Consider the following 25,697-nt stretch of genomic DNA (forward strand, 5'->3'; position numbering starts at 1 on the left):
AGACCCTTGCACCATCTAGTGGGCATGTGTGACCTTGCACTTGCCTCACCTTTGTGTGTCTGGCTAACGTGGGATCTGGAGAGGGATGGAACATGGGTTCTTAGGCTTCGTAGCAAGCACCTTAACTGCTAAGCCATCTCTCCAGCCTCCAAACCAATTTTAAAAGGCATATTTATTTATTTCTTTGAGAGAGAGAAAAGGAGGAGTTGAGAAGAAGATGAGGAAGAAGGAAAAGAGGGAGGGAAGGAAGGAGGGAGTTATGGGTACTCCAGGGCCTCCTGAACTGCAAACAGTGTGTCTGGCTTTGTGGGGTACTGGGGAATTGAAACTGGGTAGTCAGGCTTTGCCAGCAAGTGCCTTTAACCACTGAGCTATCTCCCCAGCCTTCAAACACCATGTGTTGGTGCTTTTCTAACTGGGAACAGAGGGCTGAAAGGAAGGTGTTCCTTGGCACTGTGTAAATATTTCCTCAGTAAAACGGCAGAAAATACGTAAGTGATCAGCAAAAGGGACTTCCTTGAATAAACTTCATATTTAAAATGCTGTGCCACCATTAACTAGGTTGCACAGTAAGATTTAAGGATATGAGGAAATGTTCAAGATGCCCATGAGAACAGCCATATTAGCATTTTGATTAGAGCACTGTCTCAAGATTTTGGAAGGTATACGTTTGCCTAGAAACGAACAGGAGGCAATTCATCAAAATGATGCAATTTCACAGGTGACTTTCATTTGGCATCTTTTTAATACTTTTCGGTCTTTCCAAATTTTTGTGTAAAATATATGCTCATTTACAACGAGAAAAAGATCATTAAACAACAAATAGAGAGTAAATACTTTTAAAAACTGGTTTAAAGACTTTATATTAGCCCCAAAGGAGACCTTTCATCTATTTTCTGTTCTCTCTCTCCTGGTACTTAAACGCCACAGCAATCACACAGCAAGTCGCTGGGCTGGAAACCTTGTTATGGTATGTCTTTGATTCTAGACTTCAGGGCGATAGCTGTGGTTTCAAAACCTCCACTGATTATCTGACTCAGAGATCTAAGGCCTAGAGGATAGGGTATCCCTCATCTGAGCAGGAAATAATGAAACCTTCCAACCTCGGAGCCGTTTGGAACAAACAGATGTAAACATGTAAGTCTCAAGTCTTCCCGCTGCCCTTCGTATTTTGCAGCGCACAGTCTTATTTCATTTTTCCTAGTGTCGCAGGGGAAAAGAGCAATTGGTGGCACGGTCTCTAAGTGAGAGGCAAGGAAGGGACCTGGTGTGAGGATCAGAGCATAGATTTGGCCCTTCTGTCACAGCAAGGGTCCAGCTCAATGACCACGCATGTCGCATGTGTAGCACAGCTGTGCCCCGCCCCACCAAGGGGTGGCTCTTAGCGAACTGTATATATGAGATCTCTCTGTGCTTCTATCAGACCCTGGGGTACCAGGCAGTAAATCTTCAAGAGGTGGCCTGGGAACTGGGGTCCAAGGACTACAAAAACCCTCAACTACCCAAAGACATAGGAGGATCTTATCAGTGGCCACATACCTGGGATAAAATTTAAGAATAGCGTATCTCAGGCTGCAGAGATGGCTTAGAAGTTAAGACACTTGCCCGGGAAGCCTAAGGACCCAGGTTCGATTCCTCATGTAAGTCAGATGCACAAGGTGGTGCACGCATCTGGAGTTTGTTTGCAGTGGCTAGGGACCCTGGCATGACCATTCTCTCTCTCTCAATTTAAAAAAAAAAAAAAAATTAAAAAAAGAATAGCATATCTCTAACCCAGGTTACAACCTGGACTCAAAGCCCTTCCTTCTTCCATTTCTTCTTCCCTGTCCCCTTCTATGAATGATGCCTGGGTACATTTTGTACCTGGAATTGTGAGCTCTTTTGAGGGTAAAGATAAGTCCTCACTCGTATTGGCATGGTCCTAACGTGGTCCTAATAGTGCCAGTTAAAGCCAAGACATAACAAAGTCAGACCCAGAAGCTGTGTGAAGCGAAGCGAGATTCCACTGGCAGGGAAAGGAAGGCTGGAGCAAACAGGTGAGCCCCAGGTAGGAGCTCTCTGACGCCCTTCAGTGCTTGCAGCGGGGCCTCGGGGTACGGCAGAGGCCCAGCCTGGTGGATCTAGAGGCATTTTAGTCTCAGCAGCCCCGAAGTCTCAGCACCACCTATATATGGACCCCTGCCTGGTTCATCACAAATGCAGCGTGGATCCAAGGGGGTAAGCAGGGCCCTGAGCAGACCCACCCGGGGAATAAGGCCTGGGCACTCTGCCAATTCTGTGCCCCTTGCTTTCAGTACTTCCTGCTTTCTCCCTCGAAGAACTTTAGGATGTCAGCTAACGGCACCCTGTTCTCCACAACCGAACTGGACTTTGAAGCAGGACACAAAAGGTAGCCTTGGACTTTCTCCCCTCGGGGACGGTTTAAATGAGGGGCAAGGAAAACACAAGGCAGCAAGTGGAGGGCACTGGGGCCTGAGCCACCTGCTGGCTTGGCATAAAGTGGGCACAGAAGGCCCGTTTGCGGCAGCGCCGGAGAAGGTTCCAGAGTCATGACCACTCACAGCCCCAGGGCTTGGGGGAGGCAGCCCCACTGGGGAGAGGGTGGGCTTGGGGATGGAAACCCAAGACCTGAGTGAGACAGATGAGAGAGGGCCTGGGCCTTTTCACCCACGTGACAGAGCTAGGGAAGTTATTAGATCGGGAGGTGTGTGGCTCAGTGGCAGAGCGCTTGCCTGGCGTCCGGGAGGTCGCGGGTTCCATTCCCAGCACAGCCAACAAATGAAGCAGGACCTTCATTTCCTTGAGAGTGGGCTGGGCACTTGCGAGTGACCAGGATGTCACCTTGCTAGCTTGAGTGGACACCCTGCCTGGGAGGTTGTAGCTGAGTTGTGAGGCACAACCGCTGACTGAGAAATGGGGGGGCTTTAGAACCGGGGGAGGTTGGTAGCCACTCGCCTCTGACCGCTGAAGATGGTGGGCGGGAAGGAAGCCTGCTCTTGCCTCTTCCCTCTGCCCTGTTCTTTCTCGGGCATCCTACCTATTGTGGTCCCGTCGGGAAAGCTTCATTCTCCCACTTGGAATGTTTCCCCGACAGTTTCCATCTTGTCGTGGGAGTGAGGGACAGTGAGGGCCTTGACGCCTCTGCGGTTCTCCAGGTGACCATTGTGAACATCAACGACGAGAGCCCGCGCTTTACCAGGTAGGCCCGAGGGCACACGAGGCCCCTGAGTTGTAACCTCCTCAGACACACTGTGAAAAGACGGAGAATGTTCTCTGTTCTGCCCCAAACGAGGCTGAAGTACGAGATCTTCAATGTGCTTTCTATGCATTTTTCTTTCCTTCTTTTAATACATTTTATTTATTAGAGAGAGAGAGAGAGAGAGAGAGAGAGAGAGAATGGGTGCGCCAGGGCCTCCAGCCACTGCAAATGAACTCCAGATGCATGCACCCCCCCTTGTGCAGCTGGCTTATGTGGGTCCTGGGGAATCGAACCATGGTCCTTTGGCTTTGCAGGCAAACGTCTTAACTGCTGAGCCATCTCTCCAGCCCTTTCTATGCACTCTTCAACTTCCATGTTCCCTCTTTTCTCCCCGTGCCTCTGGTTCCTCTACATTCAAACACGCCATGGGACTATGCATAAGGTAGGGAGGGTGTTAATGGGGTGTTAGGGGTTCAGGAAAGCCCTTGAACCCCAAACCCTAGGTTCATGTCTAATTTTTAAAATTATTATTTGAGAGAGACAGAGAGACGGAGAAAATGAAGGGCCGCTTAGGCCGTCATGCTTGTGTAGGAATCACACTTAACCACACTTACCAGCTGAGCCATCTCTTCAGGCCGGAAAAAAGGGGCTTCCTGAAGAGCTATTGTAAAGAACAAATGTCCCCTGGTGCATTCAGAACCATTCCACTGACTTTAGTGGCACCGTTAGGCCTTATAGTCCGTCTGAGTTCTTAGTGGTCTTTTCCACAGGAGGCTAAAGTTGGGGACCCAAGGTTCTCTTGTACACAGTGACCTTTGGAGCTCAACGCTGGCCTTGCCACCCGCCAGGAAGACTCTCCATATCAGTCCAGAGCGCTCAATGAGTGCAGTGTGGAAAGGGGTGCAGCAGGCTCCGTGTGGAAATGCTGGGTCCCCGGGGAAGGACAGACAGGACAAGGAGGAATGAGCAAAGGGTGGAGGAGCTGGAGTAGACAATTCCTGGCTTCCGGCAGCACTGTGGGGTGGGAGTTAGGCGTGAGAGATGAAGCCTGCGGTGCTGGGTAGTTGGTCCAGACGGTGTTTTCAAAGAATCCAGGTACCTTTTGCACAAATAATTGGTGAGAAGTGAATGGGGCAGATCAGTGATCTCTTTAAAAAAAAACAATTATTGGGCTGGAGAGATGGTTTAGCAGTTAAGTGCTTGCCTGTGAAGCCTAAAGACCCCGGTTCGAGGCTTGATTCCCCAGAACCCACGTTAGCCAGATGCACCAGGGGGCGCACGCATCCGGAGTTCATTTGCAGTGGCTGGAAGCCCTGGCACGCCCATTCTCTCTCTCTCTCCCTCTCTCTCTGTCACTCTCAAATTAAGTAAATAAAAATGAACAAAAACTATTTTTAAAAAAACAATTCTTTAATTTAATTAATGAATTTATTTATTTGAGAGACAGAGAGAGAGAGAGAGAGAATGGATGCACCAGGGCCTCTAACCACTGCAAACGAACTCCAGATGCATGTGCCACCCTGTCCATCTGCCTTACATGGGTACTAGGGAGTCGAACCTGGGGCCTTAGGCTTCGCAGGCAAAATGCCCTAACCGCTAAGCCACCTCTCCAGCCCAGATCAATTATCTTTATGTTAAAGGATGTTATGCCCACAGTAGCGGTGCACGCCTTTCATCACAGCACTCAGGAGGCAGAAGTAGGCGTGTTGCTGTGGATTTGAGGCCAGCCTGGGACTACACAGAGTGAGTTCCAGGTCAGCCTGAGCTAGAGTGAGACCCTACCTGGGGCGGGGGTGGGGGGTAGCAGGGGGGCGGGGAGCAAAACACAAGGACGTTAATGGCACCGCTGATAGGAAATGGCATCTGGCATGCATGCTGAGTCAGAGCCTGGGGCCTGTGTAAATTCCTGCAGTCACAGCTCCGGCACTTTCTTTGCATCCACAAGGACTTGATCTTTGGAACTACAAAAGCCAGCCATCCCCCAGCCGTCTTTTCAGCTGCTGTGTTCCCTCTCCAGGCGTGTTGATGGACTTAGGCAGCTTGGCGCTATATTTAGCGCTCACCAAAATACTCGCTGCTCAGACTGCACCCTCCCCTGCCCCTGCAAACGAGCTGTGCCTGCTGTATCTCTGTTCCAGCCCAAGGAGAGCGTTTTTCATCCCAGAGGAGCTGCGTCCAGGAACCATAGTGGCCAACATCACCGCAGAGGACCCGGACGATGCAGGCTTCCCCGGCCACCTCCTCTACAGCATCACCACCATTAACAGCTACTTTGTGATAGACCCGCGTGAGTCACAGACTGCAACCCCTAGGAGCATCCGCTGGTCCAGAACTTCTGGCTTGGGGGTCCTCTTTTCTGTCTAGGCTCATCCTTCACTGCCAGGAAATAGATGTATTAAAAGCAGCTGGCAGGGCTGGAGAGATGGCTCAGCGGTTAAGCGCTTGCCTGTGAAGCCGAAGGACCCTGGTTCGAGGCTCGATTCCCCAGGACCCACGTTAGCCAGATGCACAAGGGGATGCACGCGTCTGGAGTTCATTTGCAGTGGCTGGAGACCCTGGCGTGCCCATTCTCTCTCTCTCTCTCTCCCTTTTTCTCTCTCTGTCTGTCGCTCTCAAATAAATAAATAAAAATATATAAACAAAACACTATTTTAAAAAAAGCAGAGCCGGGCATGGCGGTGCACGCCTTTAATCCCAGCCCTTGAGAGGCAGAGGATGGCCATGAGTTCAAGGACACCCTGAGACTCCATAGTGAATTCCAGGTCAGCCAGGGCTATAGTGAGACCCTACCTCGAAAAACTAAAACAAAACAAACAAACAAACAAAAAAAGCAGCTGGTATCCATTGGTAGAGACCAAGGGTGGATAGGTAGGTCACCCTTCACCTTTAAAGGGGTGGAAAGTTTTATTTTATTTTGGTCACACTTATCATTAGGATCACAGTTGAGAGTTCTATAAATAAAAGGTATAGGATATCTACATCTCTGTGTATAATAGGCAGATAAGAAAAGGTATAACTTGGGCTGGAGAGATGGCTTAGCAGTTGAGGCGTTTGCCTGAGAAGCCAAAGAACCCAGGTTTGGTTACCCAGGGCTCACATAAGCCAGATGCACAGGGGGCACATGTGTTTGGAGTTCGTTTGCAGTGGCTAGAAGCCATGGCGTGCCCTTTCTCTATCTGTCTCTCTTCTCTCTCTGCTCGCAAATAAATAAAAAAAAAAATTAAAAACCAAAATAATAATAAATAAATAAAATATATATAAAAAGAAAAGGGCATAATTTGCATTGTTATGTGACATAGGTGCTTTTAGAAATGAAGACTCAGTGATGGAGGGAAAACTTTTTTGTCTTGCTATATAGCCCTGGTTAGTGTGGGACTCACGATGTAGCCCAGGTTGGCCCTGAGCTCACGCCAATCCTCCTGCCTCAGCCTCATGGGTACTGCGGTCACAGGCATACACCACCACGCCCGGCTTATCAGCTACATTTTTTTGTGCCAAGTTCAATGAGAAGTGAAAAGGGTGTGTCGCTGCGTGGTGCCACACTGGACGGAACTGAGCAGAGCCTGGGGCCTCTGGGCCTGTGTCATCTCTGGGGTGAAGGTCTCATGCCTGGTGACAAGGGCATCTGGCAGAGCACTGTGGTGTGAGGTGGTGTGACCTGGGCCAGGTCACCCCTGAGGAAGGTGGGCCCATGGGAATCCATGGGCTACTGCCCTTTCCTCACACAAGCAGGGGTATGGAAGAGAGAGTCTAAGTATTCAACTAGAATGAAGGCAAATGTGTAATTTCAGTGTCTCCAATAGTCACCTTTCAAAAACAAAGTGAAATTCATCTTAAGGTACAAAATATCATTTCAACCTATAATCAATATTCAAAAGTGAGCCAGGCGTGGTGGCGCATGCCTTTAATCCCAGCACTCAGGACGCAGAGGTAGGAGGATTGCTGTGAGTTCAAGGCTACTCTGAGACTACATAGTTAATTCCAAGTCAGCCTGGGCCAGAGTGAGATCCTACCTCAAAAAAAAAAAAAAAAAAAAAGAAAAAGAAAAAGAAAAAAAGAAAAAGAAAAAATATTCAAAAGCAATTGAGTTGTTTTACATTATTTTGTTTGTTTGATATCAAGTACTAGATGTCTATTGTGTGTCTTAAAGAATTTTTTTCTTTTTTTTAAATATATTTTATTTATTTATTTATGTGAGAGGAAGAAAGAGGGAGAGAGAGAGACAGAGAGAGAGAAATGGATGCACCAGGGCCTGCAGCCACTGCAAACTCCAGACGCACGTGCCCCCTTATGCATCTGGCTTTATGTGGGTCCTGGAGAGTCAAGCTGGGGTCCTTTGGCTTTGCAGGCAAACATCTTAACCACTAAGCCATCCCACCAGCTTTTTATTTTTTAGACAGAGAGAATGAGACAGAGTGTATGAATGGGCACAAGAGGGCCTTTAAGCCACTGAGAACGAACCCCAGATGGGTGCGCCCCCTTGTGGCGCATGTGTGACATTGCATGCTTGCCTCACTACGTCCGGCTTACTAGGGAACTGGAGATTAGAACACCCATCCTTACCCTTTGCAGGCAAGCACCTTAACTGCTAAGCCATCTCTCCAGCTCTGCTGTGTGTTTTAGGCCTGACAGTGCCTCTCTAGATCAGTCTGCTGGATTGTTAGCAGTTATTTCCTCATTTGAGTATCTCAACTCACAGAAAGCGATTTCTCGCCTTTGGAAAGTATTAGAGACTTTGTACCTACCTCAGGCATTGTGCTGAGTGGGTCCACATGAATTCCATCCCCAGAACTCGACACAGCACAACGAATTAATAAAACCCACAGTGAGCATAAGAGGAAACTGAAGGCTAGGGAGAAAACTGTACAGGTTCTGTGACTTGTCATGGTCCCGACAGCTCAGGTTGTGAAACGGAGATACCAATCTGGGCCGGCTGACTCGCAGAGCCTGCCCTGTGAGCCATTGCTACACTGTCCAACCTCTGTAGATCCAGGTCACATCGCCCCAGAGGACTTCACTCTGCATAATGATTTTGTGCAGGCCAGCCCAGAAACAAGCCCAGAAAGACCGTGTGCTATGGGGCCCCCAAGCTTCAGGGCAAAGTATACTCACTCAGCTAATAGTGTGGGGATGGACAATGCTGGTTGAGAATTTATTTGCTCTAGTGTTGCAGAATTGACTTTAAAAATTTTATTTATTTGAGAGAGATAGGGAGAGAGAGACAGAGAGAGAGAGAGAGAGAGAGAGAGAGAGAATGGGTGCACCAGGGCCTCCAGCTACTGCAAACAAACTCCAGATGCATGTGCCCCCTTGTGCATCTGGCTTACGTGGGTTCTGGGGAATCGAACCTGGGTCCTTAGGCTTTGCAGGCAAATGCCTTAACTGCTAAGCCACTTCTCCAGCCTGCAAAATTGAATTTTTAACAGATGCATTTGGAGTTTCTTCAGTTTTGTTTTATTGTTCCTTAAAAAAAAAAAAAGATTTACTCACGTGTATGTGTTGTGTGCACACCAGGGTCTCTTGCCACTGCAAACCAACACCAGACACTTGTACCACTTTGGTGTGTGGCTTATGTGGGTGGCTTGGGAATTGAACCAGGGCTGGCAGGTTTTGTAAGCAAGTGCTTTTAACCACTGAGCCATCTCCCCAGCTTCTGTTCATTGTCTTTCTACTTTTCGTTTTTGTAGTGCTGGAGATTGAACCCGGGGCCTTGTACAGGCTAGGCAAACACTGTCTCTTAGCTACATTCCCAGGCCTTGTTTTGCTTTTCTAAGCATTTCTTTTCTTTCTTTTCTTTTTTTCTGAGGTACGGTCTCACTCTAGCTCAGGCTGACCTGGAGTTCACTATGGAGTCTCAGGGTGGCCTCGAACTCATGGCGATCCTCCTACCTCTGCCTCCCGAGTGCTGGGATTAAAGGCGTGCACCACCATGCCCAGCTTTTTGAGCATTTTAACTAAGATCCTGGTTCCAAATAACAGAAATGAATACGACCAAACTAAGTGTGAGAAACAAATAGAGAGGCATGATACCAGAAAAAGCCCATTAACCAGGGCATAGGGGGTTATGAGCCAGAACTGCACCAGGGGCCTTGGCAGCTGGTGTCCTGCCCTTGGACCTGCAGCTCCATCTTAACCCCACTTCTCTCAAGTGTGTCTCTCAGCAGTGAGATCTCCAACGAGAGGACCTCCAACAGTGGGTCATTAGAGAGAGCTAATTACCAATTCTGTCAACTTTGGACAAGACTATAGCCAGGACTCCATCCTAAAGTTGAGGTAATTCTCAGGTTAAAAATTGCTCATGTCGGGCTGGAGAGATGGCTTAGCGGTTAAGCGCTTGCCTGTGAAGCCTACGGACCCCGGTTCGAGGCTCGGTTCCCCAGGTCCCACGTTAGCCAGATGCACACGGGAGCGCACGCGTCTGGAGTTCGTTTGCAGAGGCTGGAAGCCCTGGCGCGCCCATTCTCTCTCTCTCCCTCTATCTGTCTTTCTCTCTGTGTCGGTCGCTCTCAAATAAATAAATAAATATTACAAAAAAAAACAGTAGAAATTATTTGAAAAAAAAAATTGCTCATGTCAAATACAGGAACTCACATGAGTCTGCCAACGAAAGATATTTGTATCGAGGATATGCTCCACGTGTGCTGGTCCTGGTGTTAGAATGGCCTTGTCCCACGTTCTCCAAATTTCCCTTTAACGTGACTCTCTTGTCTGCCAACAGTCACGTTCTAATCCTTGCCTTTTTAGTGACCGGGGCGATCCAAGTGGCCCAGAGGCTAGACCGAGATGCGGGCGAGCTACGGCAGAATCCCACGATCTCTCTGGAAGTTCTGGTGAAGGACAAACCCTCTGGGGGTCATGAGAACCGTATGCAGATAACCTTCACTGTGGAAGACATCAATGACCACCCTGCTACATGCAGGAAGCTCACCTTCAGGTAGCCATGTTGTGAAACCTGTTTCCTCTTAGGTGACCCTTGGTGTCTTGGTGACTGCTATAGTTTTGTCCGGAGATTAAGAAATATGGATATTTGGGGAAATGACTCATTATAACAAGTAGATTTGAACTGCCCAATTAAAATATATATATATATATATATATATATATGAGAGAAGGGGCAGAGAGAGAGAGAATTGGCATGCCAGGGCATCTAGCCAGTGCAATCGAACTCCAGATGCATGTGTCACCTAATGCACACGTGTGACCTTGCACACTTGCATCTCCTTGTGCATCTGGTTTATGTGGGATCTGGAGAGTCGAACATGGGTCCTTAGACTTTGCAGGCAAGCGCCTTAACTGCTAAGCCATCTCTCCAGCCCTGAACTGCCCGTTTGTTGATAGTTCTCCTTTCATCGACACCTCTCTGACCTCTTTTCTTTTTCCTCCCTCTTCGTTCCGTTCTCCAGGTTTTACTCTCCAGGTTTTGTTATGAATTTTTCGTGCGCTCTGTCGGTGAGAAGCACCACAGGACTTGCAAGTTCTCTCTGGACTGTCCCTTTCCTTTATTTATTACCACCTGTGGCAAGATGGTGCTGCTTGTTAGCAGTTGTAACAGATGCTTGGGATTTAGGATTAGTAACTAGGAGCTCCCCAAGAAACCTACTAGGAGTAATATGAATAAACAAAACCAAGCATCTAATTTACATTACCTGACTTAGTTGCATATAAACAAAAGGAAACACTCGGATACAATGTAATGCATGCATCTGGTGTTTGTTTGTAGGGACAAGAGACCCTGGCATAACCCCCATCACACATGTGCAATAAATAAATAATTTAAAACAAATTTTAAAGGCATAGTGTGGTGGTTGATTCAGGTGTCCCCCATAAACTTATGTGTTCTGAATGCTAGTTTCCCAGCTGATGGAGATTTGGGAATTATCACCGCCAGGAGGCAGTGTATTGTTGGGGGTGGGCTTATGGGTGTTATAGCCAGTTTTCCTTTGCGTTACATTTTTGTGTCCAGCATATGTGAGTGGCTTGGGAATTGAACAAAGGCCGGCAGGCTTTGCAAACAAGCATTTTTAACTACTGACCATCTTCCTAATCCCTAAGTATGCCCTTTTGCATTTGTTTTGTCAAAAGCCACAAGAGGGTTGGAAATATGGCTTAGTGGTTAAGGCACTTGCCGACAAAGCCCAAGGACTCAGGTTTGATTCCCCAGGACCCACGTAAAGCCAGGTGCACAAGGTGACACATGTGTCTGGAGTTCATTGGCAGTAGCTGGAGGCCCTGGCAGGCCCATTCTCTCTCTATTGCATCTGCCTATGCTTTTCTCTTTCTCTCTCCCTCGCTCAAATAAATAAATAAGTAAATATATTTTTTTAAAGCCACAAGAGGGCCAGAGAGACGGCTTAGTGATTAAGGCACTTGCTGAGCAGCCTAAGGACCTATGTTCTACTCTCCAGATCCCACATAAGCCAGATGTACAAAGGTGAGGCAAGCACAAGGTCACACATGCCCACTAGGAGGTGCAAGTGTCTAGAGTTTGATTATAGTGGCTGAGGCCACTAGTGTGCCAATTCTCTCTCTCTCTTTGTCTCTCTAAAATAAAAAAATAAGTAAATTTTTAAAAAGTAATAAAAACCACAAGATTAGGAATTTTTCCGCATTAGCTTCAGCTCTGTGGTTTCCTTGACAGTCATCGAGCTCTGTTTTGTTTGTTTGTGAAGTTTGAAGAGGACACTTTGCGGGGGGGGGGGGCTCTCATCAACGACTCTTACAGACAGAGAGCCCCATGTCTGGAGTAAGGCTTCCAGGGCAGCTCTCAGTTATGGAAATATCTTTAGCTGGTTTTGAAAGTTTGATCCGGGTGACTTTGGACACAGACTCAATACATAGCACGTCTGAGCACAAGACAAAGGTCCCTAGACAAAGACTGAGGTGAGCCATAGCTATGGAAGTCTCTTTGCTGCCTCTGTGGATGTCTTCCCACTGACATGATCGGTGTGGCTTTGCGTACGTTCTGTATATGTCCGTGATATGCCCATCAAACCCGCTGTCCATCCTGACCTATACTGCAGGAGGCTGACCTGTACAGGTCCCCACCGCCGGCGGGGCAGGCAGGCAGGGTCAGACACATGAGTGTGATTAACTGTGGGTCTGACAACCAAGGGAGGCCATCACTTGGACTGCCCCTGACCTCTCTAAGGATTGTACAAATTCCCTCCAGAAAACAAAGAAAACCAGTCACCTGTCTCAGCCAAAGAAGGGCCCATCCCTTCAGAGAGCTCCTCCCTGACCTTTGGTTAAAAGCCGCAGGAGAGGGCTGGAGAGATGGCTTAGTGATTAAAGTGCTTGCCTGCAAAGGCTGATGACCCAAGTTCAATTCCCCAGTACCCACGTGAAGCCAGATGCACAAAATGGTGCCTGCATCCGGAGTTTGTTTGCAGCCCCTAGAGGCTTTGGTCCACTCATGCGCTCTCTCTCTCTCTCTCTCTCTCTCTCTCTCTCTCTCTCCCTCTCTCTTTCTCTTTCCTGGACATCCTGGCACATGCTTTTAATCCCAGCACTCAGGAGGCAGAGGGTCACTGTGGGTTCATGTCCACCCTGAGACTACATAGTATATTTCAGGTCAGTCTGGGTTAGAGTGAGACCCTACCTTGAATAACCCAAAAAAAAGAGCTGGGTGTGGTAGCGCACACCTTTAACCCCAGCACTTGGGAGGCAGAGGTAGGAGGATTGCAGTGAGTTTGAGGCCACCCTGAGACTACATAGTAAATTCCAGGTCAGTCTGGGCTAGGGTGAAACCCTATGTTGGAAAACCAAAACAAACAAACAAACAAGAGACAGGCATAGTGGAACACGCCTTTAATCCCAACACTTGGGAGGCAGAGGTAGGAGGATTGCAGTGCGTTCGAGGCCTCCCTGATACGACGTAGTAAATTCCAAGTCAGTCTGGGCTGGAGTGAGATCCCACCTTGAAAAACCAACCAACCAACCAACCAACCAACCAACCAACCAAACAAACAAACAAACAAACAAAAAAGCCTCAGGAGAGGGAGAGAGAGAGAGAGGGAGAGAGAGATGAGGGGACTGTGGAGCTGCATGCTTGCTCTAGCCCACTTCCTTCCTGTGGAGTGTATTCTAGATTTTACTCACTTTTAATAAATCTATACTTTCACCAGCACTGCTTTATGTTTTGCTCAAGTCATTGTTGGAGACACAAAGAATCTGGACATCGTGTCGTGAGACACTCCCGAGACCACCTTCAATAACAACACCTTCTTTTGCTTTTCAGTTTAGGTTTATATTGATGGCCAACTTCACGGGGCCTGGAGTCGTTCATCACCTGTGAGCTTTTACTGGATGATGTTAGCCTCTGCGCCTGTCTGTGAGGGAGTCTCTTGGTTAGGTTGACTAAGGTGGGAAGACCCACTGTAACTGTGACTGTGGGGCTGGGGTCCTGGACTGAACAAAGAGGAGGAAGCTAGCTGATCACTAAAGTTCATCCTTCTACCCTGCTTCCTCGCTGCTCCACTAAATAATGTGACCAACTCCCGTGGCCACACCTCCCCTGCCGTGGTAAACCATAATCTGGAACTGTAAGCTGAAACAAACCCTTCCACCCTGAAACTCATTTTTGTCAGGCACTTACTTTGTTGGGACAGCAGCGAGAAGGTACATGACTTCTGCTGGCCAGTGGAGGGGCCTGGGGTTAAAAGGGGGGGGGGGAGGGAGGGAGAGAGAAGCCAGGGTATTTATCCCCTAGCCGATCCTGTTAGCTGGCTGTACCCCTGGACTCTCTGAAGGGATAGTCTCTATCCAGCAGCCCTCTGCACCCGGCTCCCTGTCTCTGGGTTCCAGTTTCAGGAAGTTCTTTCTCCGCCGCCTCCTTTGGGTCTCTGGGTAGTACTAATGTTCCACTGTTATTAACCCTGAAGACTTGTACCCTTCCTTGAAAGTCTCACAACTCCCAAGCGGCCCTCTGTAATCTTCTCTTTACTAAAGATCCTGGAATTATCTTTGTCGCCTGCTGACATGCTGGGCAACTCAGTCACAGGCCCAGACCATTGGCAGGGTCCCCTCCCAGCCTAAGTATTCCTGCCCATTTGCATTCTCTTAGAGGAGGAGGAAAGGGGGGGGCAGTGGTAGGGGAGAGAAAAAAAAAAGTGGGTTTGAATGGAAGGTGCCGAGGTGAATTGCCCTTCAGACTGGAGCCTTATTAGAATTATCAGCGTTGTGCCACAAACAACATGATTGGGGCCTGAAGGGAGAGGGGGAAGGGAAGAGAGGTGGGGGAAGGGAGAGGAAGGAAGAAGGAGGGAGAGAAGGAATGAGAGAGAGGGAGAGAGAGAAGAGATTTCAGATCTAGAAAAAAAGAATTCTGTACTCCTATGTTTCTGGGGGTGGAGAGGAAGGTTCTGCAACCTCTGAAGGCAGGCTTAGCAAACACTGCGGTGCCAAAAGCCAGGTAGGCACTAGATAAGGCAGTAGTGTTATAATTCAAGGTTGCCTTTGCTTAGACAGCAAAGGGGCTGGGCTTGCCCACTGAGCCTCGGGCCCTGGGCAGCATGTGCCCTCTTACAGCAAGAGCATCTGTCGTCTGTGATCTAACGGTTAGGAAGGTGACTTCCATACCATTAGAGGCATAAGTTGAGTTCACCTTCTGTTAGGAGAAGTCTGGGCCCTAGAGACAGGATGGAGATTTGCAGCGTCATTTTCCTTGGAAATCTACATGTACGCCAGCTCTCTTGGGTAAGCACCGGTGCATTGTTGGAAATTCCTCTCTTTTTGGCCTGTTCTTAGATCCAAGCTCTCTGGCTCTTTGTTCCCCTGTCCTGAGGGGAAAAGACTGTCTCAAGCTTTTTGTCTCTTTTCTCTTTTTTGGTGAGTCTCTGTTCATTGTGTAGTCTGGCTTCCTCTGTGCTCCAGAGTCCCCTGGGGTGGTGGAAGGACAATTTGCAAGCCGCGTTCCATATCAGCTGGAGAAACCACATTTCGGATGCCCTGGACTCTTCCAGGCCAGCCCACACAGAGGCCTTCCTGCTCTTGATCTGCTCTCCAAATTAGCCCTGAAGGCCAAGCGCTAAGTCAGTAACTGTCCTAATTGTATTTATTACTGAAGCTAATTTTAAGCAACGCTCAAGTTGAGCTTTCAGGCTTTTCCAGCGAGGGTGACTCCCAGCAGGGCCGTGGAAGAGCGCCTTCCTGAAGTGGAAATCTTCACTCTGAGCGCTCAGCCTGTGTGCATGGGGTGCACGCGCTGCTGAACATTCTGGACCTGTGGTGGTGAGAAGACCCCTGACCTCTCCATCCCAACTGTGGAAAAAAAATCAAGCAGGGAAGCAAAACAAAACTGTATGACAACAGAAATGGCGCTTCCACAGCCTCTAACGTTTATGCTGGACTTTTGGGAATTTTTGAAGTTTCTGTGAGCAGGCTGTACAGTAAATAGTCTGGACTCCAGCATCCATGAAGAGTAGCTATGGGGGCAGGGTGGGGGGAGTTCTGGAGAGATGGCTTAGTGGTTGAGGCGCTTTCCTGTGAAGCCTAAGGAGCTGGGTTCAATTCCCCAGGACCCATGTAAACCAGATGCACATGGTGGCCCACGCCTCTGGAGTTCATTTGCAGTGGCTGGAGGCCCTGGAGCGCCCATTCTTTGACCCCCACTCCCCCCCAGCCTTTTTTCTCTCTCTCAAATAAATAAAAATAAAAATAAAAATAGAGTAGTTAGAAGCCAAGGGCTGTGGGTGAGTGGAACAGCGCCCCCTGGAGGAGGCAAGTCCCTCCGTTCTCCCACCTGCCTGCACTGAAGGCCCCCGGCTTTCCCAGGTGGGTGGTGGGTGGTGGGTGGTGGGTGGTGGGTGGGTGGGGGCGGCTCTGAGATGGCCCCCGCTCCCTTGTCAGTCTCCCGGCATTTGGCCAGAAGGTTTTGCCAGCTGCGGGAGAGCAGGAGGCAGGGAAAGTTGGCTGACACCGGAAGCCTCCAGGCTCACCTTGACATGGGGAGTGGCCCACGGTCAAATGCGGGGAACGGCACTTTCACTTTGAGGCAGGGACTGATGAATGAGGGAGGAGCTTTCCAACTAGCATCTTTTGTGGGAAAAAGACCAAGTGTCAGAAAAACAAGGAATGTGCCAAAACTGCAAATGCAGCAAAGGGCTTGCCTAGTATGCAGTGCAATAGACCTGGGGGAGATTCGTAGCCACACACACACCACACATGTACACACACACACACCATACATGTACACACACACCAGTAGCAGCAAGAAGAAAAAAAAAATGATTCCAACCTGACTGTGTGATATCCCTTTGCAATGTGATTTTGCAATTTCTCCCATCAAGAGAGTCTGTCTTTCTACTTGGATCTGACCTTGACTATGTGAATTGCTTTGGCCACTGGGACATTTGCAAACGTGACCCAATGGAGACTGTTGCCCTACCTTGTTGCTTTTGGAACCCCCGGGATCTCCATGTGAGGATCCTGGGCCAGCGCCCCCCCCACACCTCCTGCTGAAGATGAGATGGAAGCAGAGACTAATCACCTCCCCAGCACCTGTCTGTGAGCGGGGTCACCCTAGATCTACAGCCACAGCCCAGCTGCCAGTGACCACAGAGGCCAGCCACATCCTCCCAGAACCAAAAGAGCTGCCAGATACAAAGTGCCAGATAGCCCACAGGTTACCAAGGAACAATAAATGCTCGTTGCATCCAGTCACCAAGTTTGTGGCTTGTGTGTTATGCAGCAAGAGCTGATGTGACTTGTGCCCACTTTGCAGATGGACAAGGTGAGACCTAGACACATAATAATAGCCCTCGATGAACTGAAGCCTCCAGAAGGTAGCATTCTTCAGTTTCTTGTTCCAAGTCGGGTCCATCAAATTCAATCCTTACTAAAGTGTCTTTATTTATTTATTTGAGAGTGACAGACCGGTGGGGGGGGGGGGAGAATGGGCGTGCCAGGGCCTCCAGCCACTGCAAATGAACTTCAGACGCCCCCTTGTGCATCTGGCTAACGTGGGTCCTGGGGAGGAATAGAGCCTCAAACCAGTGTCCTTAGGCTTCACAGGTAAGCGCTTAACCGCTAAGCCATCTCTCCAGACCAATAAAGTGCTTTTGAATGAATGATACTAATGTCCCGGGAGACCCTCCTCTGACACTGAAGCCGCTCAGACAAAATATGAGGGATGCAGGACTACAAGGATCTCATGTAACTAGATTATAAGCTCCTGTGGGCATGATTTCTCTTATACTTCTCTTATGTCATTCTTCATAACTGCGCTCTCATATGCTGCCAATTATTCATTCATTCCTTCAACAAACACTGATGGACTGCGAAGAGCCAAGCAGACAGTGACCCTTGCCCTCATGGAGCTTGCATTCTAGGCAGGAGTAGAATGTAAGCAGCTTGGGCAAGTAATTAGGTAATCTGTTGGATGTTGATACGTGCTGGGCTATAAATAAAGAGGAAAACACAGCAGTGGGCAGCGACCGTTGTTATTTCGCCTGGGGTAGCCTCACCAAAAAGGTAACCACTGGGTTAGCAAGCTCAAGGGAGTGAAGGAGGGAACGCATTCGTTACACCCCAGCAAAGGTTATTTGCTCTCCCAGCTTTGGAGGTTTCAGCCCACAACCATGGCACCATGGCCGGGGGACTGTAGCCTGCCCCCAGTGGCCTGGCTTCCTCTCACTTGCAAATAGTACCTTTCTGGGGGACCAAGTCGTTTATATATGGGCCTTTAGGGAAGGCCACTTGTCACTTGGTACCTAAAACACATGGAGATTTGGGAGAGGTACACTCCACAGCAAGTGCAGTGACCCTGGGGTCAGAGCCTGCTGGCTGTCGCTAGCAGTGACCGCATGAATGTGGAGGAGCTAGGGTGTGATGAGATCGGGGAGGGGAACCCTCGATGGGGGGGGTCCTGTAGTCCAGAGTCAGAAAACGAAGAGCCATTCGGGACTCGGAAGCACAGGCTGACTGACATGATCTGTCAGCATTTCAACAAAACGCCTCTGGCTGCTGTGTCAGGGAATTTTGCCGCACAGGGCACAGAAAGAATGTAAGAGCCATAGATGGGGAGGGCATATCCAGGGGCATTGCCCACCACCTCCCCTCCCCCATGACTGACTGCTGTTCTCACTCACAACCCCATGGGGAGTACCAGCAATCCCACGAGGAGGGACCTCAAGGGAAATGGAGGCAGGGAGAAGGGAAATGATGGTACCAGTAACACATGGTGTGTCCATCCCCCCCCCCTCTCTCTCTATATATATATGAGTTTATCTTAGATATTATATATTAATAAAAGTATATATTTAATAAAAAAAATAATACAGAGGAGATCCGGACAGAAGAGGAGACCAGCGAGGAGGGTACCTTTGACCAAGGACTTCCTTCAAATGGAAAAGGAAGAGGAAGCATCTAGCACAGGATTTAGGGAAGGAGGCCTCGGTGGCCATTTGTTGGAGGAAAAATATTTGAGTTGTGTCCTTTTCTTTTTTTTTGGCCAGCATTATGGTGAGTGAAAGAGCAGCCAACGGGACTTTGCTCCTGGACCTGAACAAGTTCTGCTTCGATGGTGACAGCGAAGCCCCGAACAACAGACTCCACTTCTCCCCGCCATCTGCAGTGGGGAGCAGCCGCCGAGTTTTACAGCTTCCAGCTGGCTCCGGGAGCGTCGTGGTCAGCTTTATGGTCATTGCATCATTAAAAGGGCACCTGGCTGGGTGGGGGTGGGGCGGGGGACGCTGGTCCACCACGGCAGTGCTTTGGCTGCCCCACAGGGAGACGTTTGTAAGGCCGCCCGGGCTCTGGGAACTTAACAAAAACGAGACTTGACAGCGGCTCTGCGCTCCGGTCCACTTTGATTTCACCCAGGCTCCCGCCTCGCCCCTTACACATAGCTGCCCTGCGGATGCCCAGGCCTAGGATGCCCACCCCGGCTCGCACTGGCGCGACTGTTTAGTGCGCAGTCATAGATGCATTAGCGCCCTCTGAGCACAGGCATCATCATCATCATCATCATCATTATTATCATTATTGTTGATCATTGGAGCGCTTGCTTCTCAGACGAGCATGAGTGTGTGGTGACGGATTCACATCACACACCTCCAGAGATCCCAAACAGGGCAAGACGGGGAGGGTGTAGAGAGCACGGGTAGAGGGCAAGAGAGAGCTGGAAAGGTTAGGGCTCAGCAAGCCCCGTGCGGCCTTGGCTTACTGACGGGTTTGTGGGAAGGAGGGCGAAAAGGAAGGGCAGAAATACGTGGGTGGGTCTTGGGGGAGTTTGCAGCAGAGGGAAGATCTGGAGAAAGAGAGGAAGTTGGCCACTATCCTTCCCCTCAGCCCACCTCTTGACCCACCTTTCATCCACACCCTCTTCATCCCCAAGAATCTTAGAGTCACATAACAGTAATTTCTATTTTATTTTATTATTTTTATTTTTATTTTAGAGAGAGAGAGAGAATTAGGGTGCCAGGGCCTCGGCCACTGCAATCGAACTCCAGACGCTTGCGCCACCTAGTGGGCATGTGAAACCTTGCACTTGCCTCACCTTTGTGCGTCTGGCTTAAGTGGGATCTGGAGGGTCCAACATCGATCCTTAGGCTTCCCAGGCAAGCGCCTTAACTGCTAAGCCATCTCTCCAGCCCCTTATTCCTATTTTTCACTGTTTGGTAAATTAATTCATATCTACTAAAGATAATATAGAAAGCACAGTAAAGCTTTACCACGCAGAAATGAACAATGTCGTTATTTTGATTCATTTCTTTTTTGTCTTTCCTATGCATGTGTGTTATGTATCTGTACATATATCCGTAAGTACATAAGTACATATTCTTGCATAAAAGGTTCAATATTGTGCTAATCTGAAACCGTGAGACTGGCTTGTTGGGCTGTAGTGCTAAGGGGAGATCTCTGTACATAGGTTCTTTGTTAGATTCTTCTGAATAAGTTCTCCAGTCATGCCCAAAAGATATGGTCATGATATCTCAAAGCTCCTCAGATTGGGCTGGAGAGATGGCTTAGTGTTTAAGGAACTTGCTTGTGAAGCCTATGTTTTACTCTTCAGATCCCACGTAAGCCAGACGCACAAGGTGACGCAGGCGTGCAAGGCTGCACGTGCGCACAAGGTGGCACACACGTCTGGAGTTCACTTATAGAAGCTGGAGGCCCTTCCACACCAATTCTCTCCCTCTCTCTAACACACAAAAAGCCAGTCTTCTAGGTTTGCCTCAAAAAGAAAAGCTCCTCAGATGCAGGAAAAATGCTTTTTAAGGGCTGGAGAGATGGCGTAGCGGTTAAGCGCTTGCCTGTGAAGCCTAAGGACCCCGGTTCGAGGCTCGGTTCCCCAGGACCCACGTTAGCCAGATGCACAAGGGGGCGCACGCGTCTGGAGTTCGTTTGCAGAGGCTGGAAGCCCTGGCGCGCCCATTCTCTCTCTCTCCCTCTATCTGTCTTTCTCTCTGTGTCTATCGCTCTCAAATAAATAAATAAATAATTTTAAAAAGATAAAAAAATTTAAAAAAAATGCTTTTCAAAAGGATTGTGGATGGGGCCTGGAGAGATGGCTTAGCAGTTAAGGTATCTGCCTGCAAAGCCAAAGGACCCAGGTTCCATTCCCCAGGACCCACGTAGGGCCAGATGCACGAGGTAACACATGCATCTGGAGTTCATTTGCAGTGGCTAGAGGCACTGGTGTGCCCATTCTCTCTCTTTATCTGCCTCACTCTCTCAAATAAATAAATAAAAAATAAATAAATATTAAAAAGAGATTGTGGCAATTTACATATCCACTAACTATGAAAACCTCATTGTCAGTTCAATAATAGGAATTTTTTTTTAATCCTGCATAATCTAATGTCTCTGTTTTGACCTAGTTGATCGGTGATCTAGATTATGAAAATCCAAGTAATCTAGCAGCCGGCAATAAATACACTGTGGTAATCCAGGTGCAAGACGCTGCCCCTCCTTACTACAAAAGCAAGTATCCTTTGACTTATGTCATGTGGAGTCTTGCTTGCGCATCAATGACTGAACTGTGCTAGGCAGTCCTAGGTAGTGGACAGGGTTTCCCCGTCCCACGAACAGGGCTCTGACACACACTTCCTCTGTCTTGGCCGAATCCTAACACTTGGGTGTCTGAGGGGTTCCTCTGCCTTCAGCTCCAATGTGGCTTCCCATTGCAGTTCCCCGTGTCACTTCCTCAAGTATGTCCTGCAGTTGTCAAGTTCAAGTTCAAACTCTTGGGCTCGGCATGCAAGGATTTTAATCGTCTTGGTGCTGCTTTAAGTCCCTAGCTGCGGCTCCCACACCTGAGATTTCTTTCCTCAAAGCAGACCAAACAGCTTGTAGTTACCCTGACAGAATCATACAATTGTACGCCTTGGTAGTTTTGCACATGCCTAGACGTGTTCCCCATTCCACAGGGCACCTGCATTCTAGACTGTCGCCATTCTCCCATTCTGTAGCTGCCCGGTCCGCACTGCCCCATTCCACGTTGTCCTCTATTCTACTGCATCTTACTGCACTCACCTAGCCTTGCAAGGCTTGGCTTACACTGTCTCCTCGAGGCCCCACGGTGACTTGAACATGTTTATCAGAGGCCAGCAGCTAAGCTTCTAGAAAGGTCTTCTCCTGTATCCCAAAGCCTGCGCTCTCAGAAGCTGCTTTTCATTAAACAAATGATGAGTAAGGACTGCGGTTTCAGCTGGCCTCTTCTTTCATTTTTAGACAACGTCTACGTGACTATCCTGACAATCCCGGAAAATGAATTTCCTCTCGTCTTTGATAGACCTTCCTATGTGTTTAATGTGTCAGAAGTGAGTCCAGGTAGGTAGGAGCCAAGAGCCAAACCATGGACACTTGCCAGATGGTTCCCAGATGCTCTCTCTTTGCAGAGGGGTAGTTCCTCCTGGAGCTCCCACTGGGATTTCACAAAGGCTCAAAACTGTCTGTTGGGGCTGGAGAGATGGCTTAGAGGTTAAGGTGCTTGCCTGTGAAGCCTAAGGACCCAGATTCGATTTCCGGGTACCCACATAAGCCAGATGTATAAGGTGGAGCATGTGTCTGGAGATCATTTGTGGTGACTGGAGGCCCTGGCACTCCCATCCTCTCTCTCTCTCTCTCCCCCTTTATCACTATCAAATAAAGAAATAAATAAAATACTTTTTAAAAAATAAAAGAAAGAAAAGGGCTGGAGAAATGGCTTAGCAGTTAAGCGCTTGCCTGTGAAGCCTAAGGACCCTGGTTCGAGGCTGGATTCGCCAGGACCCACGTTAACCAGATGCACAAGGGGGCGCACACATCTGGAGTTCGTTTGCAGTGGCTGGAGGCCCTGTGCGCCCATTCTCTCTCTCTCTATCTCCCTCCTTTTCTTTCTGTCTGTTGCTCTCAAATAAATAAAAAGAAACAAAAAATTAATAAAAAGAAAATAAAGAAAAGATTCTCAGGCTGGAGAGATGGCTCAGTGGTTCAAGGCTCTTGTTTGCAGAGTCTGAAGGCCTGGGTTCAGATTCCCCAGTACTCACGTAAAGACAGATGCACAAAGTGACATGTGCATCTGGAGTTGGTTTGCCATGGTAAGAGACCCTGGTGTGGCTATTCCCCCACCCTTGCTTACAAATAAATTAAAAAAAAATTTAAACAAAGGATTCTCATGGATGTTATCAGATTACATTAATTATAATCCCAGCACTCAGAAGGTGGAGGCAGGAGGATCAAGGTTCAAGACAAGCCTCAGGTATATCACAAGAACAAGGCCAGCCTGGACTGCTTGAGTCCCTGTCTCAAAAACAAAAGGCAAAACATAAAAAGAAAGAAAAATAACAAAACAGAAAAGAAAACGTAACCCATCCCCAGCTTCCCCCTTGGCTTGAAGGCAGGCATGTCAGTTCTCCAGTGTAACCTAGCATGAACTCTCAACACCATAGACCCCTCCCTCACCCCGGCCTCAGAACTCGAGATCCTGGAAGCTTCTTCCATACTTAAAAACTAAACCATGTTAAAAACAGAACACCCCGCTACAATGATCTCCTGTCCATTTCCCTCCCTCCCTCTCCCTCTCTGTCTCTCTCTCTCTCTCTCTCTCCTCATGATGGTCTCCACCCTGGCATAAAGTTTCCAAATAAAACACAAAAATAAAGTTCAAAGGAAATGCTTTTAATTCTTTATACCTCACCCAGTGAGTAAGGCTGTTCAGGAAGGCCAGGCATCTTATAAAGTCACAGGTCTTTCTATAATTAATTTGGGGTACATGCTCTGGGGTCACTTACTTGGTACTGCCTACAGAATTGAATGAGAAAGTTTCTGCTCTGGAGAAAGAACTGTAAAACGAGTAAACTAGAACTCCAGCAGCCCCAGTGACATTTGCAACTTAAGAAAACAATGGAATAGAATTTTAAAATCTACACTCTATCATCATCAGTTGCTACATCCTTTTTTAAAAAAGATTTTATTTTTATGTATTTCTTTGAGTGGGGGGTGCCAGGGCCTCTAGCCACTGCAAATGAATTCCAGATGTATGCTCCATCTTGTGTATCTGGCTTATGTGGGTCCTGGGAATTGAACCTGGGTCCTTAGGTTTTGCAAGCTAGCACCTTAACCACTAAGCCATATCTCCAGCCCACTACATTCTTTAAAAATGTTATCCAGCAGGGCGTGGTGGGGCACACCTTTAATCCCAGCACTCGGGAGGCAGAGGTCGGAGGATCACCGTGAGTTCGAGGCCACCCTGAAACTACATAGTAAATTCCAGGAAAGCCTGAGCTAGAGTGAAACCTTACCTAAAAAAAAAAAAAAAAAGCTATCCAGCAGTGAATTCAATGCCAGCCCATGCTACAGCATGAGAATCAGGTTAGAATAGGCTAGAGTAAGACTCTACCTCAAAAAAAGAATGCTTTCTCCATCTCGTTTATAAGAACAATTTATGCTTATTATATACAATTGAAAAACAAGACTTTTTGATAACACTGCTGCTAAAAGCTGGGTAGGGACTGTTTATGGTGGCAATCAAATGTGCTGGGGTTCCTATTAGTATGAATTCCTTTTTATATTTTATTTTATTTTATTTTATTTTTGAGGTAGGGTTTCACTCTAGCCCAGGCTGACCTGGAATTCACTATGTAGTCTAGGGTGGCCTCGAACTCATGGTGATCCTTCTACCTCTGCCTCCGGAGTCCTGGGATTAAAGGCATGAGCCGCCACATCCAGCTCCAAATAAAAACATTTTTAAAACATGGACTTTGGACAGCAGGGAGACCTCCGAAAGTCTGCAGTAGCCGTGAGGCTGTCTGTCCCCCATCACCTCACCCGCAGTCGGGACTGATCGCCCTGCGTTGCTCCCCCAGCTCGAACCCGGGTCGGTCAGGTCCGAGCGGCCGACGCAGACTTCCCCCAGAGCAGCGTGGTGTACTCCATGTCCAGCGGCGGGGCCAGCCGCCAGCACCCAACCATATTTTGGATTAATCCCAAGACGGGGGAACTCCAGCTCGTAACGAAAGCAGACCATGAGACCACCTCCTCGTACAATCTCAGAATCCAGGCCACCAATGGCGAGGACACAAGCTCAGTCACCGTGAGTGAGACCATTGGAGCTCTGCACAGTCACCCAGCTGGTAGACCACGGTCCTCCTGGCACCTCGGAGGTGTGGCACCAGCAAGACGAGGGCATGAACAGAAACGAGCACTGGTGCCCCCCAGACAGAACGCTTCACGTCTTCCTTTACCCGAGGCCTATATTTGTGGGTGGCGGTCCAAGTGCTGAGACTGAGGGCCAGATGCTGGGCTCTCTGTTGAACCCACAAAGCCATTCTGTGGGACAACATTCCTTGCAATCTTGCTGTGCCTTTACCGTGGGCTGGTGGTGAGCTGCCAGCTCCCAGAAGCTGGGTGTGGCTTTGTGGTGACCATCCCTGCCTGGAGAGCAGTTTTGAGTTGCTTCTCCATCCCACCCACCCCAGCCAGTAGATCTAATAACCATGCTGTGTTAGCCAGAATTGTGCCGTGATCACAACATTCCCAACACAGGCTACTTATGAAGCCAAGAAAGGTTTCCTCTGGCTCACGGTTCTTTGGAAAATGAAGTCAATGGTTAGGCAGCCCCACTTACTTGGGTCTCTGGTGTCTGGGACACATCATATTGAGAGCATTTGTTTTAGACAATGTTCACAGAACCAGAAGCAGAGAGAGAAGATGAGCCAGGGTCCCTTAATCCCCTTAGAAAGATGTTCTTAATGACCTAAAGACCTCCCACAAGGCCCAAGCTCCTTCTAGTTCTGCTATTTTCTTTTCTTTTGTTTTGAATATTTGTTTGTTTGAGAGGGGGGAGACAGATAGAGCAAGAAAGAGAGAGAATGTGAATGGGCATTCTAGAGCCTCCAGCCACACTGCAGATGAACTCCAGACACATGTGCCACCTTGTGCACCTGGCTTACATGAGCCCTGGGGAATCAAAGCTGGGTCCTTAAGGCTTTGCAGGCAAGTGCCTTAACCACTAAGCCATCTCTCCAGCCCCTGGTTCTGTTACTTTCTGACAACCGAGGCTTTTGTGAGTTGCCCA

The 25,697-nt window shown here is 48.5% G+C and overlaps 1 protein-coding gene across 1 annotated transcript in view; it reads left to right on the forward strand.

The window, feature by feature from the left end:
- The window catches only part of Cdhr3 (cadherin related family member 3), a 113,667-nt gene that overhangs the window by 69,359 nt on the left and 18,611 nt on the right, over positions 1–25,697 (forward strand). Inside the window, exons 5-12 of the mRNA XM_045135640.1 lie at positions 2,295–2,389; positions 3,095–3,199; positions 5,338–5,486; positions 9,944–10,133; positions 18,652–18,823; positions 21,019–21,121; positions 21,872–21,970; positions 24,487–24,713. Of these exons, the coding sequence (XP_044991575.1) occupies positions 2,295–2,389; positions 3,095–3,199; positions 5,338–5,486; positions 9,944–10,133; positions 18,652–18,823; positions 21,019–21,121; positions 21,872–21,970; positions 24,487–24,713 (1,140 nt within the window). The remainder of the gene's footprint in view (positions 1–2,294; positions 2,390–3,094; positions 3,200–5,337; positions 5,487–9,943; positions 10,134–18,651; positions 18,824–21,018; positions 21,122–21,871; positions 21,971–24,486; positions 24,714–25,697) is intronic.

Source organism: Jaculus jaculus, chromosome 16, assembly GCF_020740685.1.
Source record: "Jaculus jaculus isolate mJacJac1 chromosome 16, mJacJac1.mat.Y.cur, whole genome shotgun sequence".
Lineage (NCBI taxonomy): Eukaryota > Metazoa > Chordata > Mammalia > Rodentia > Dipodidae > Jaculus > Jaculus jaculus.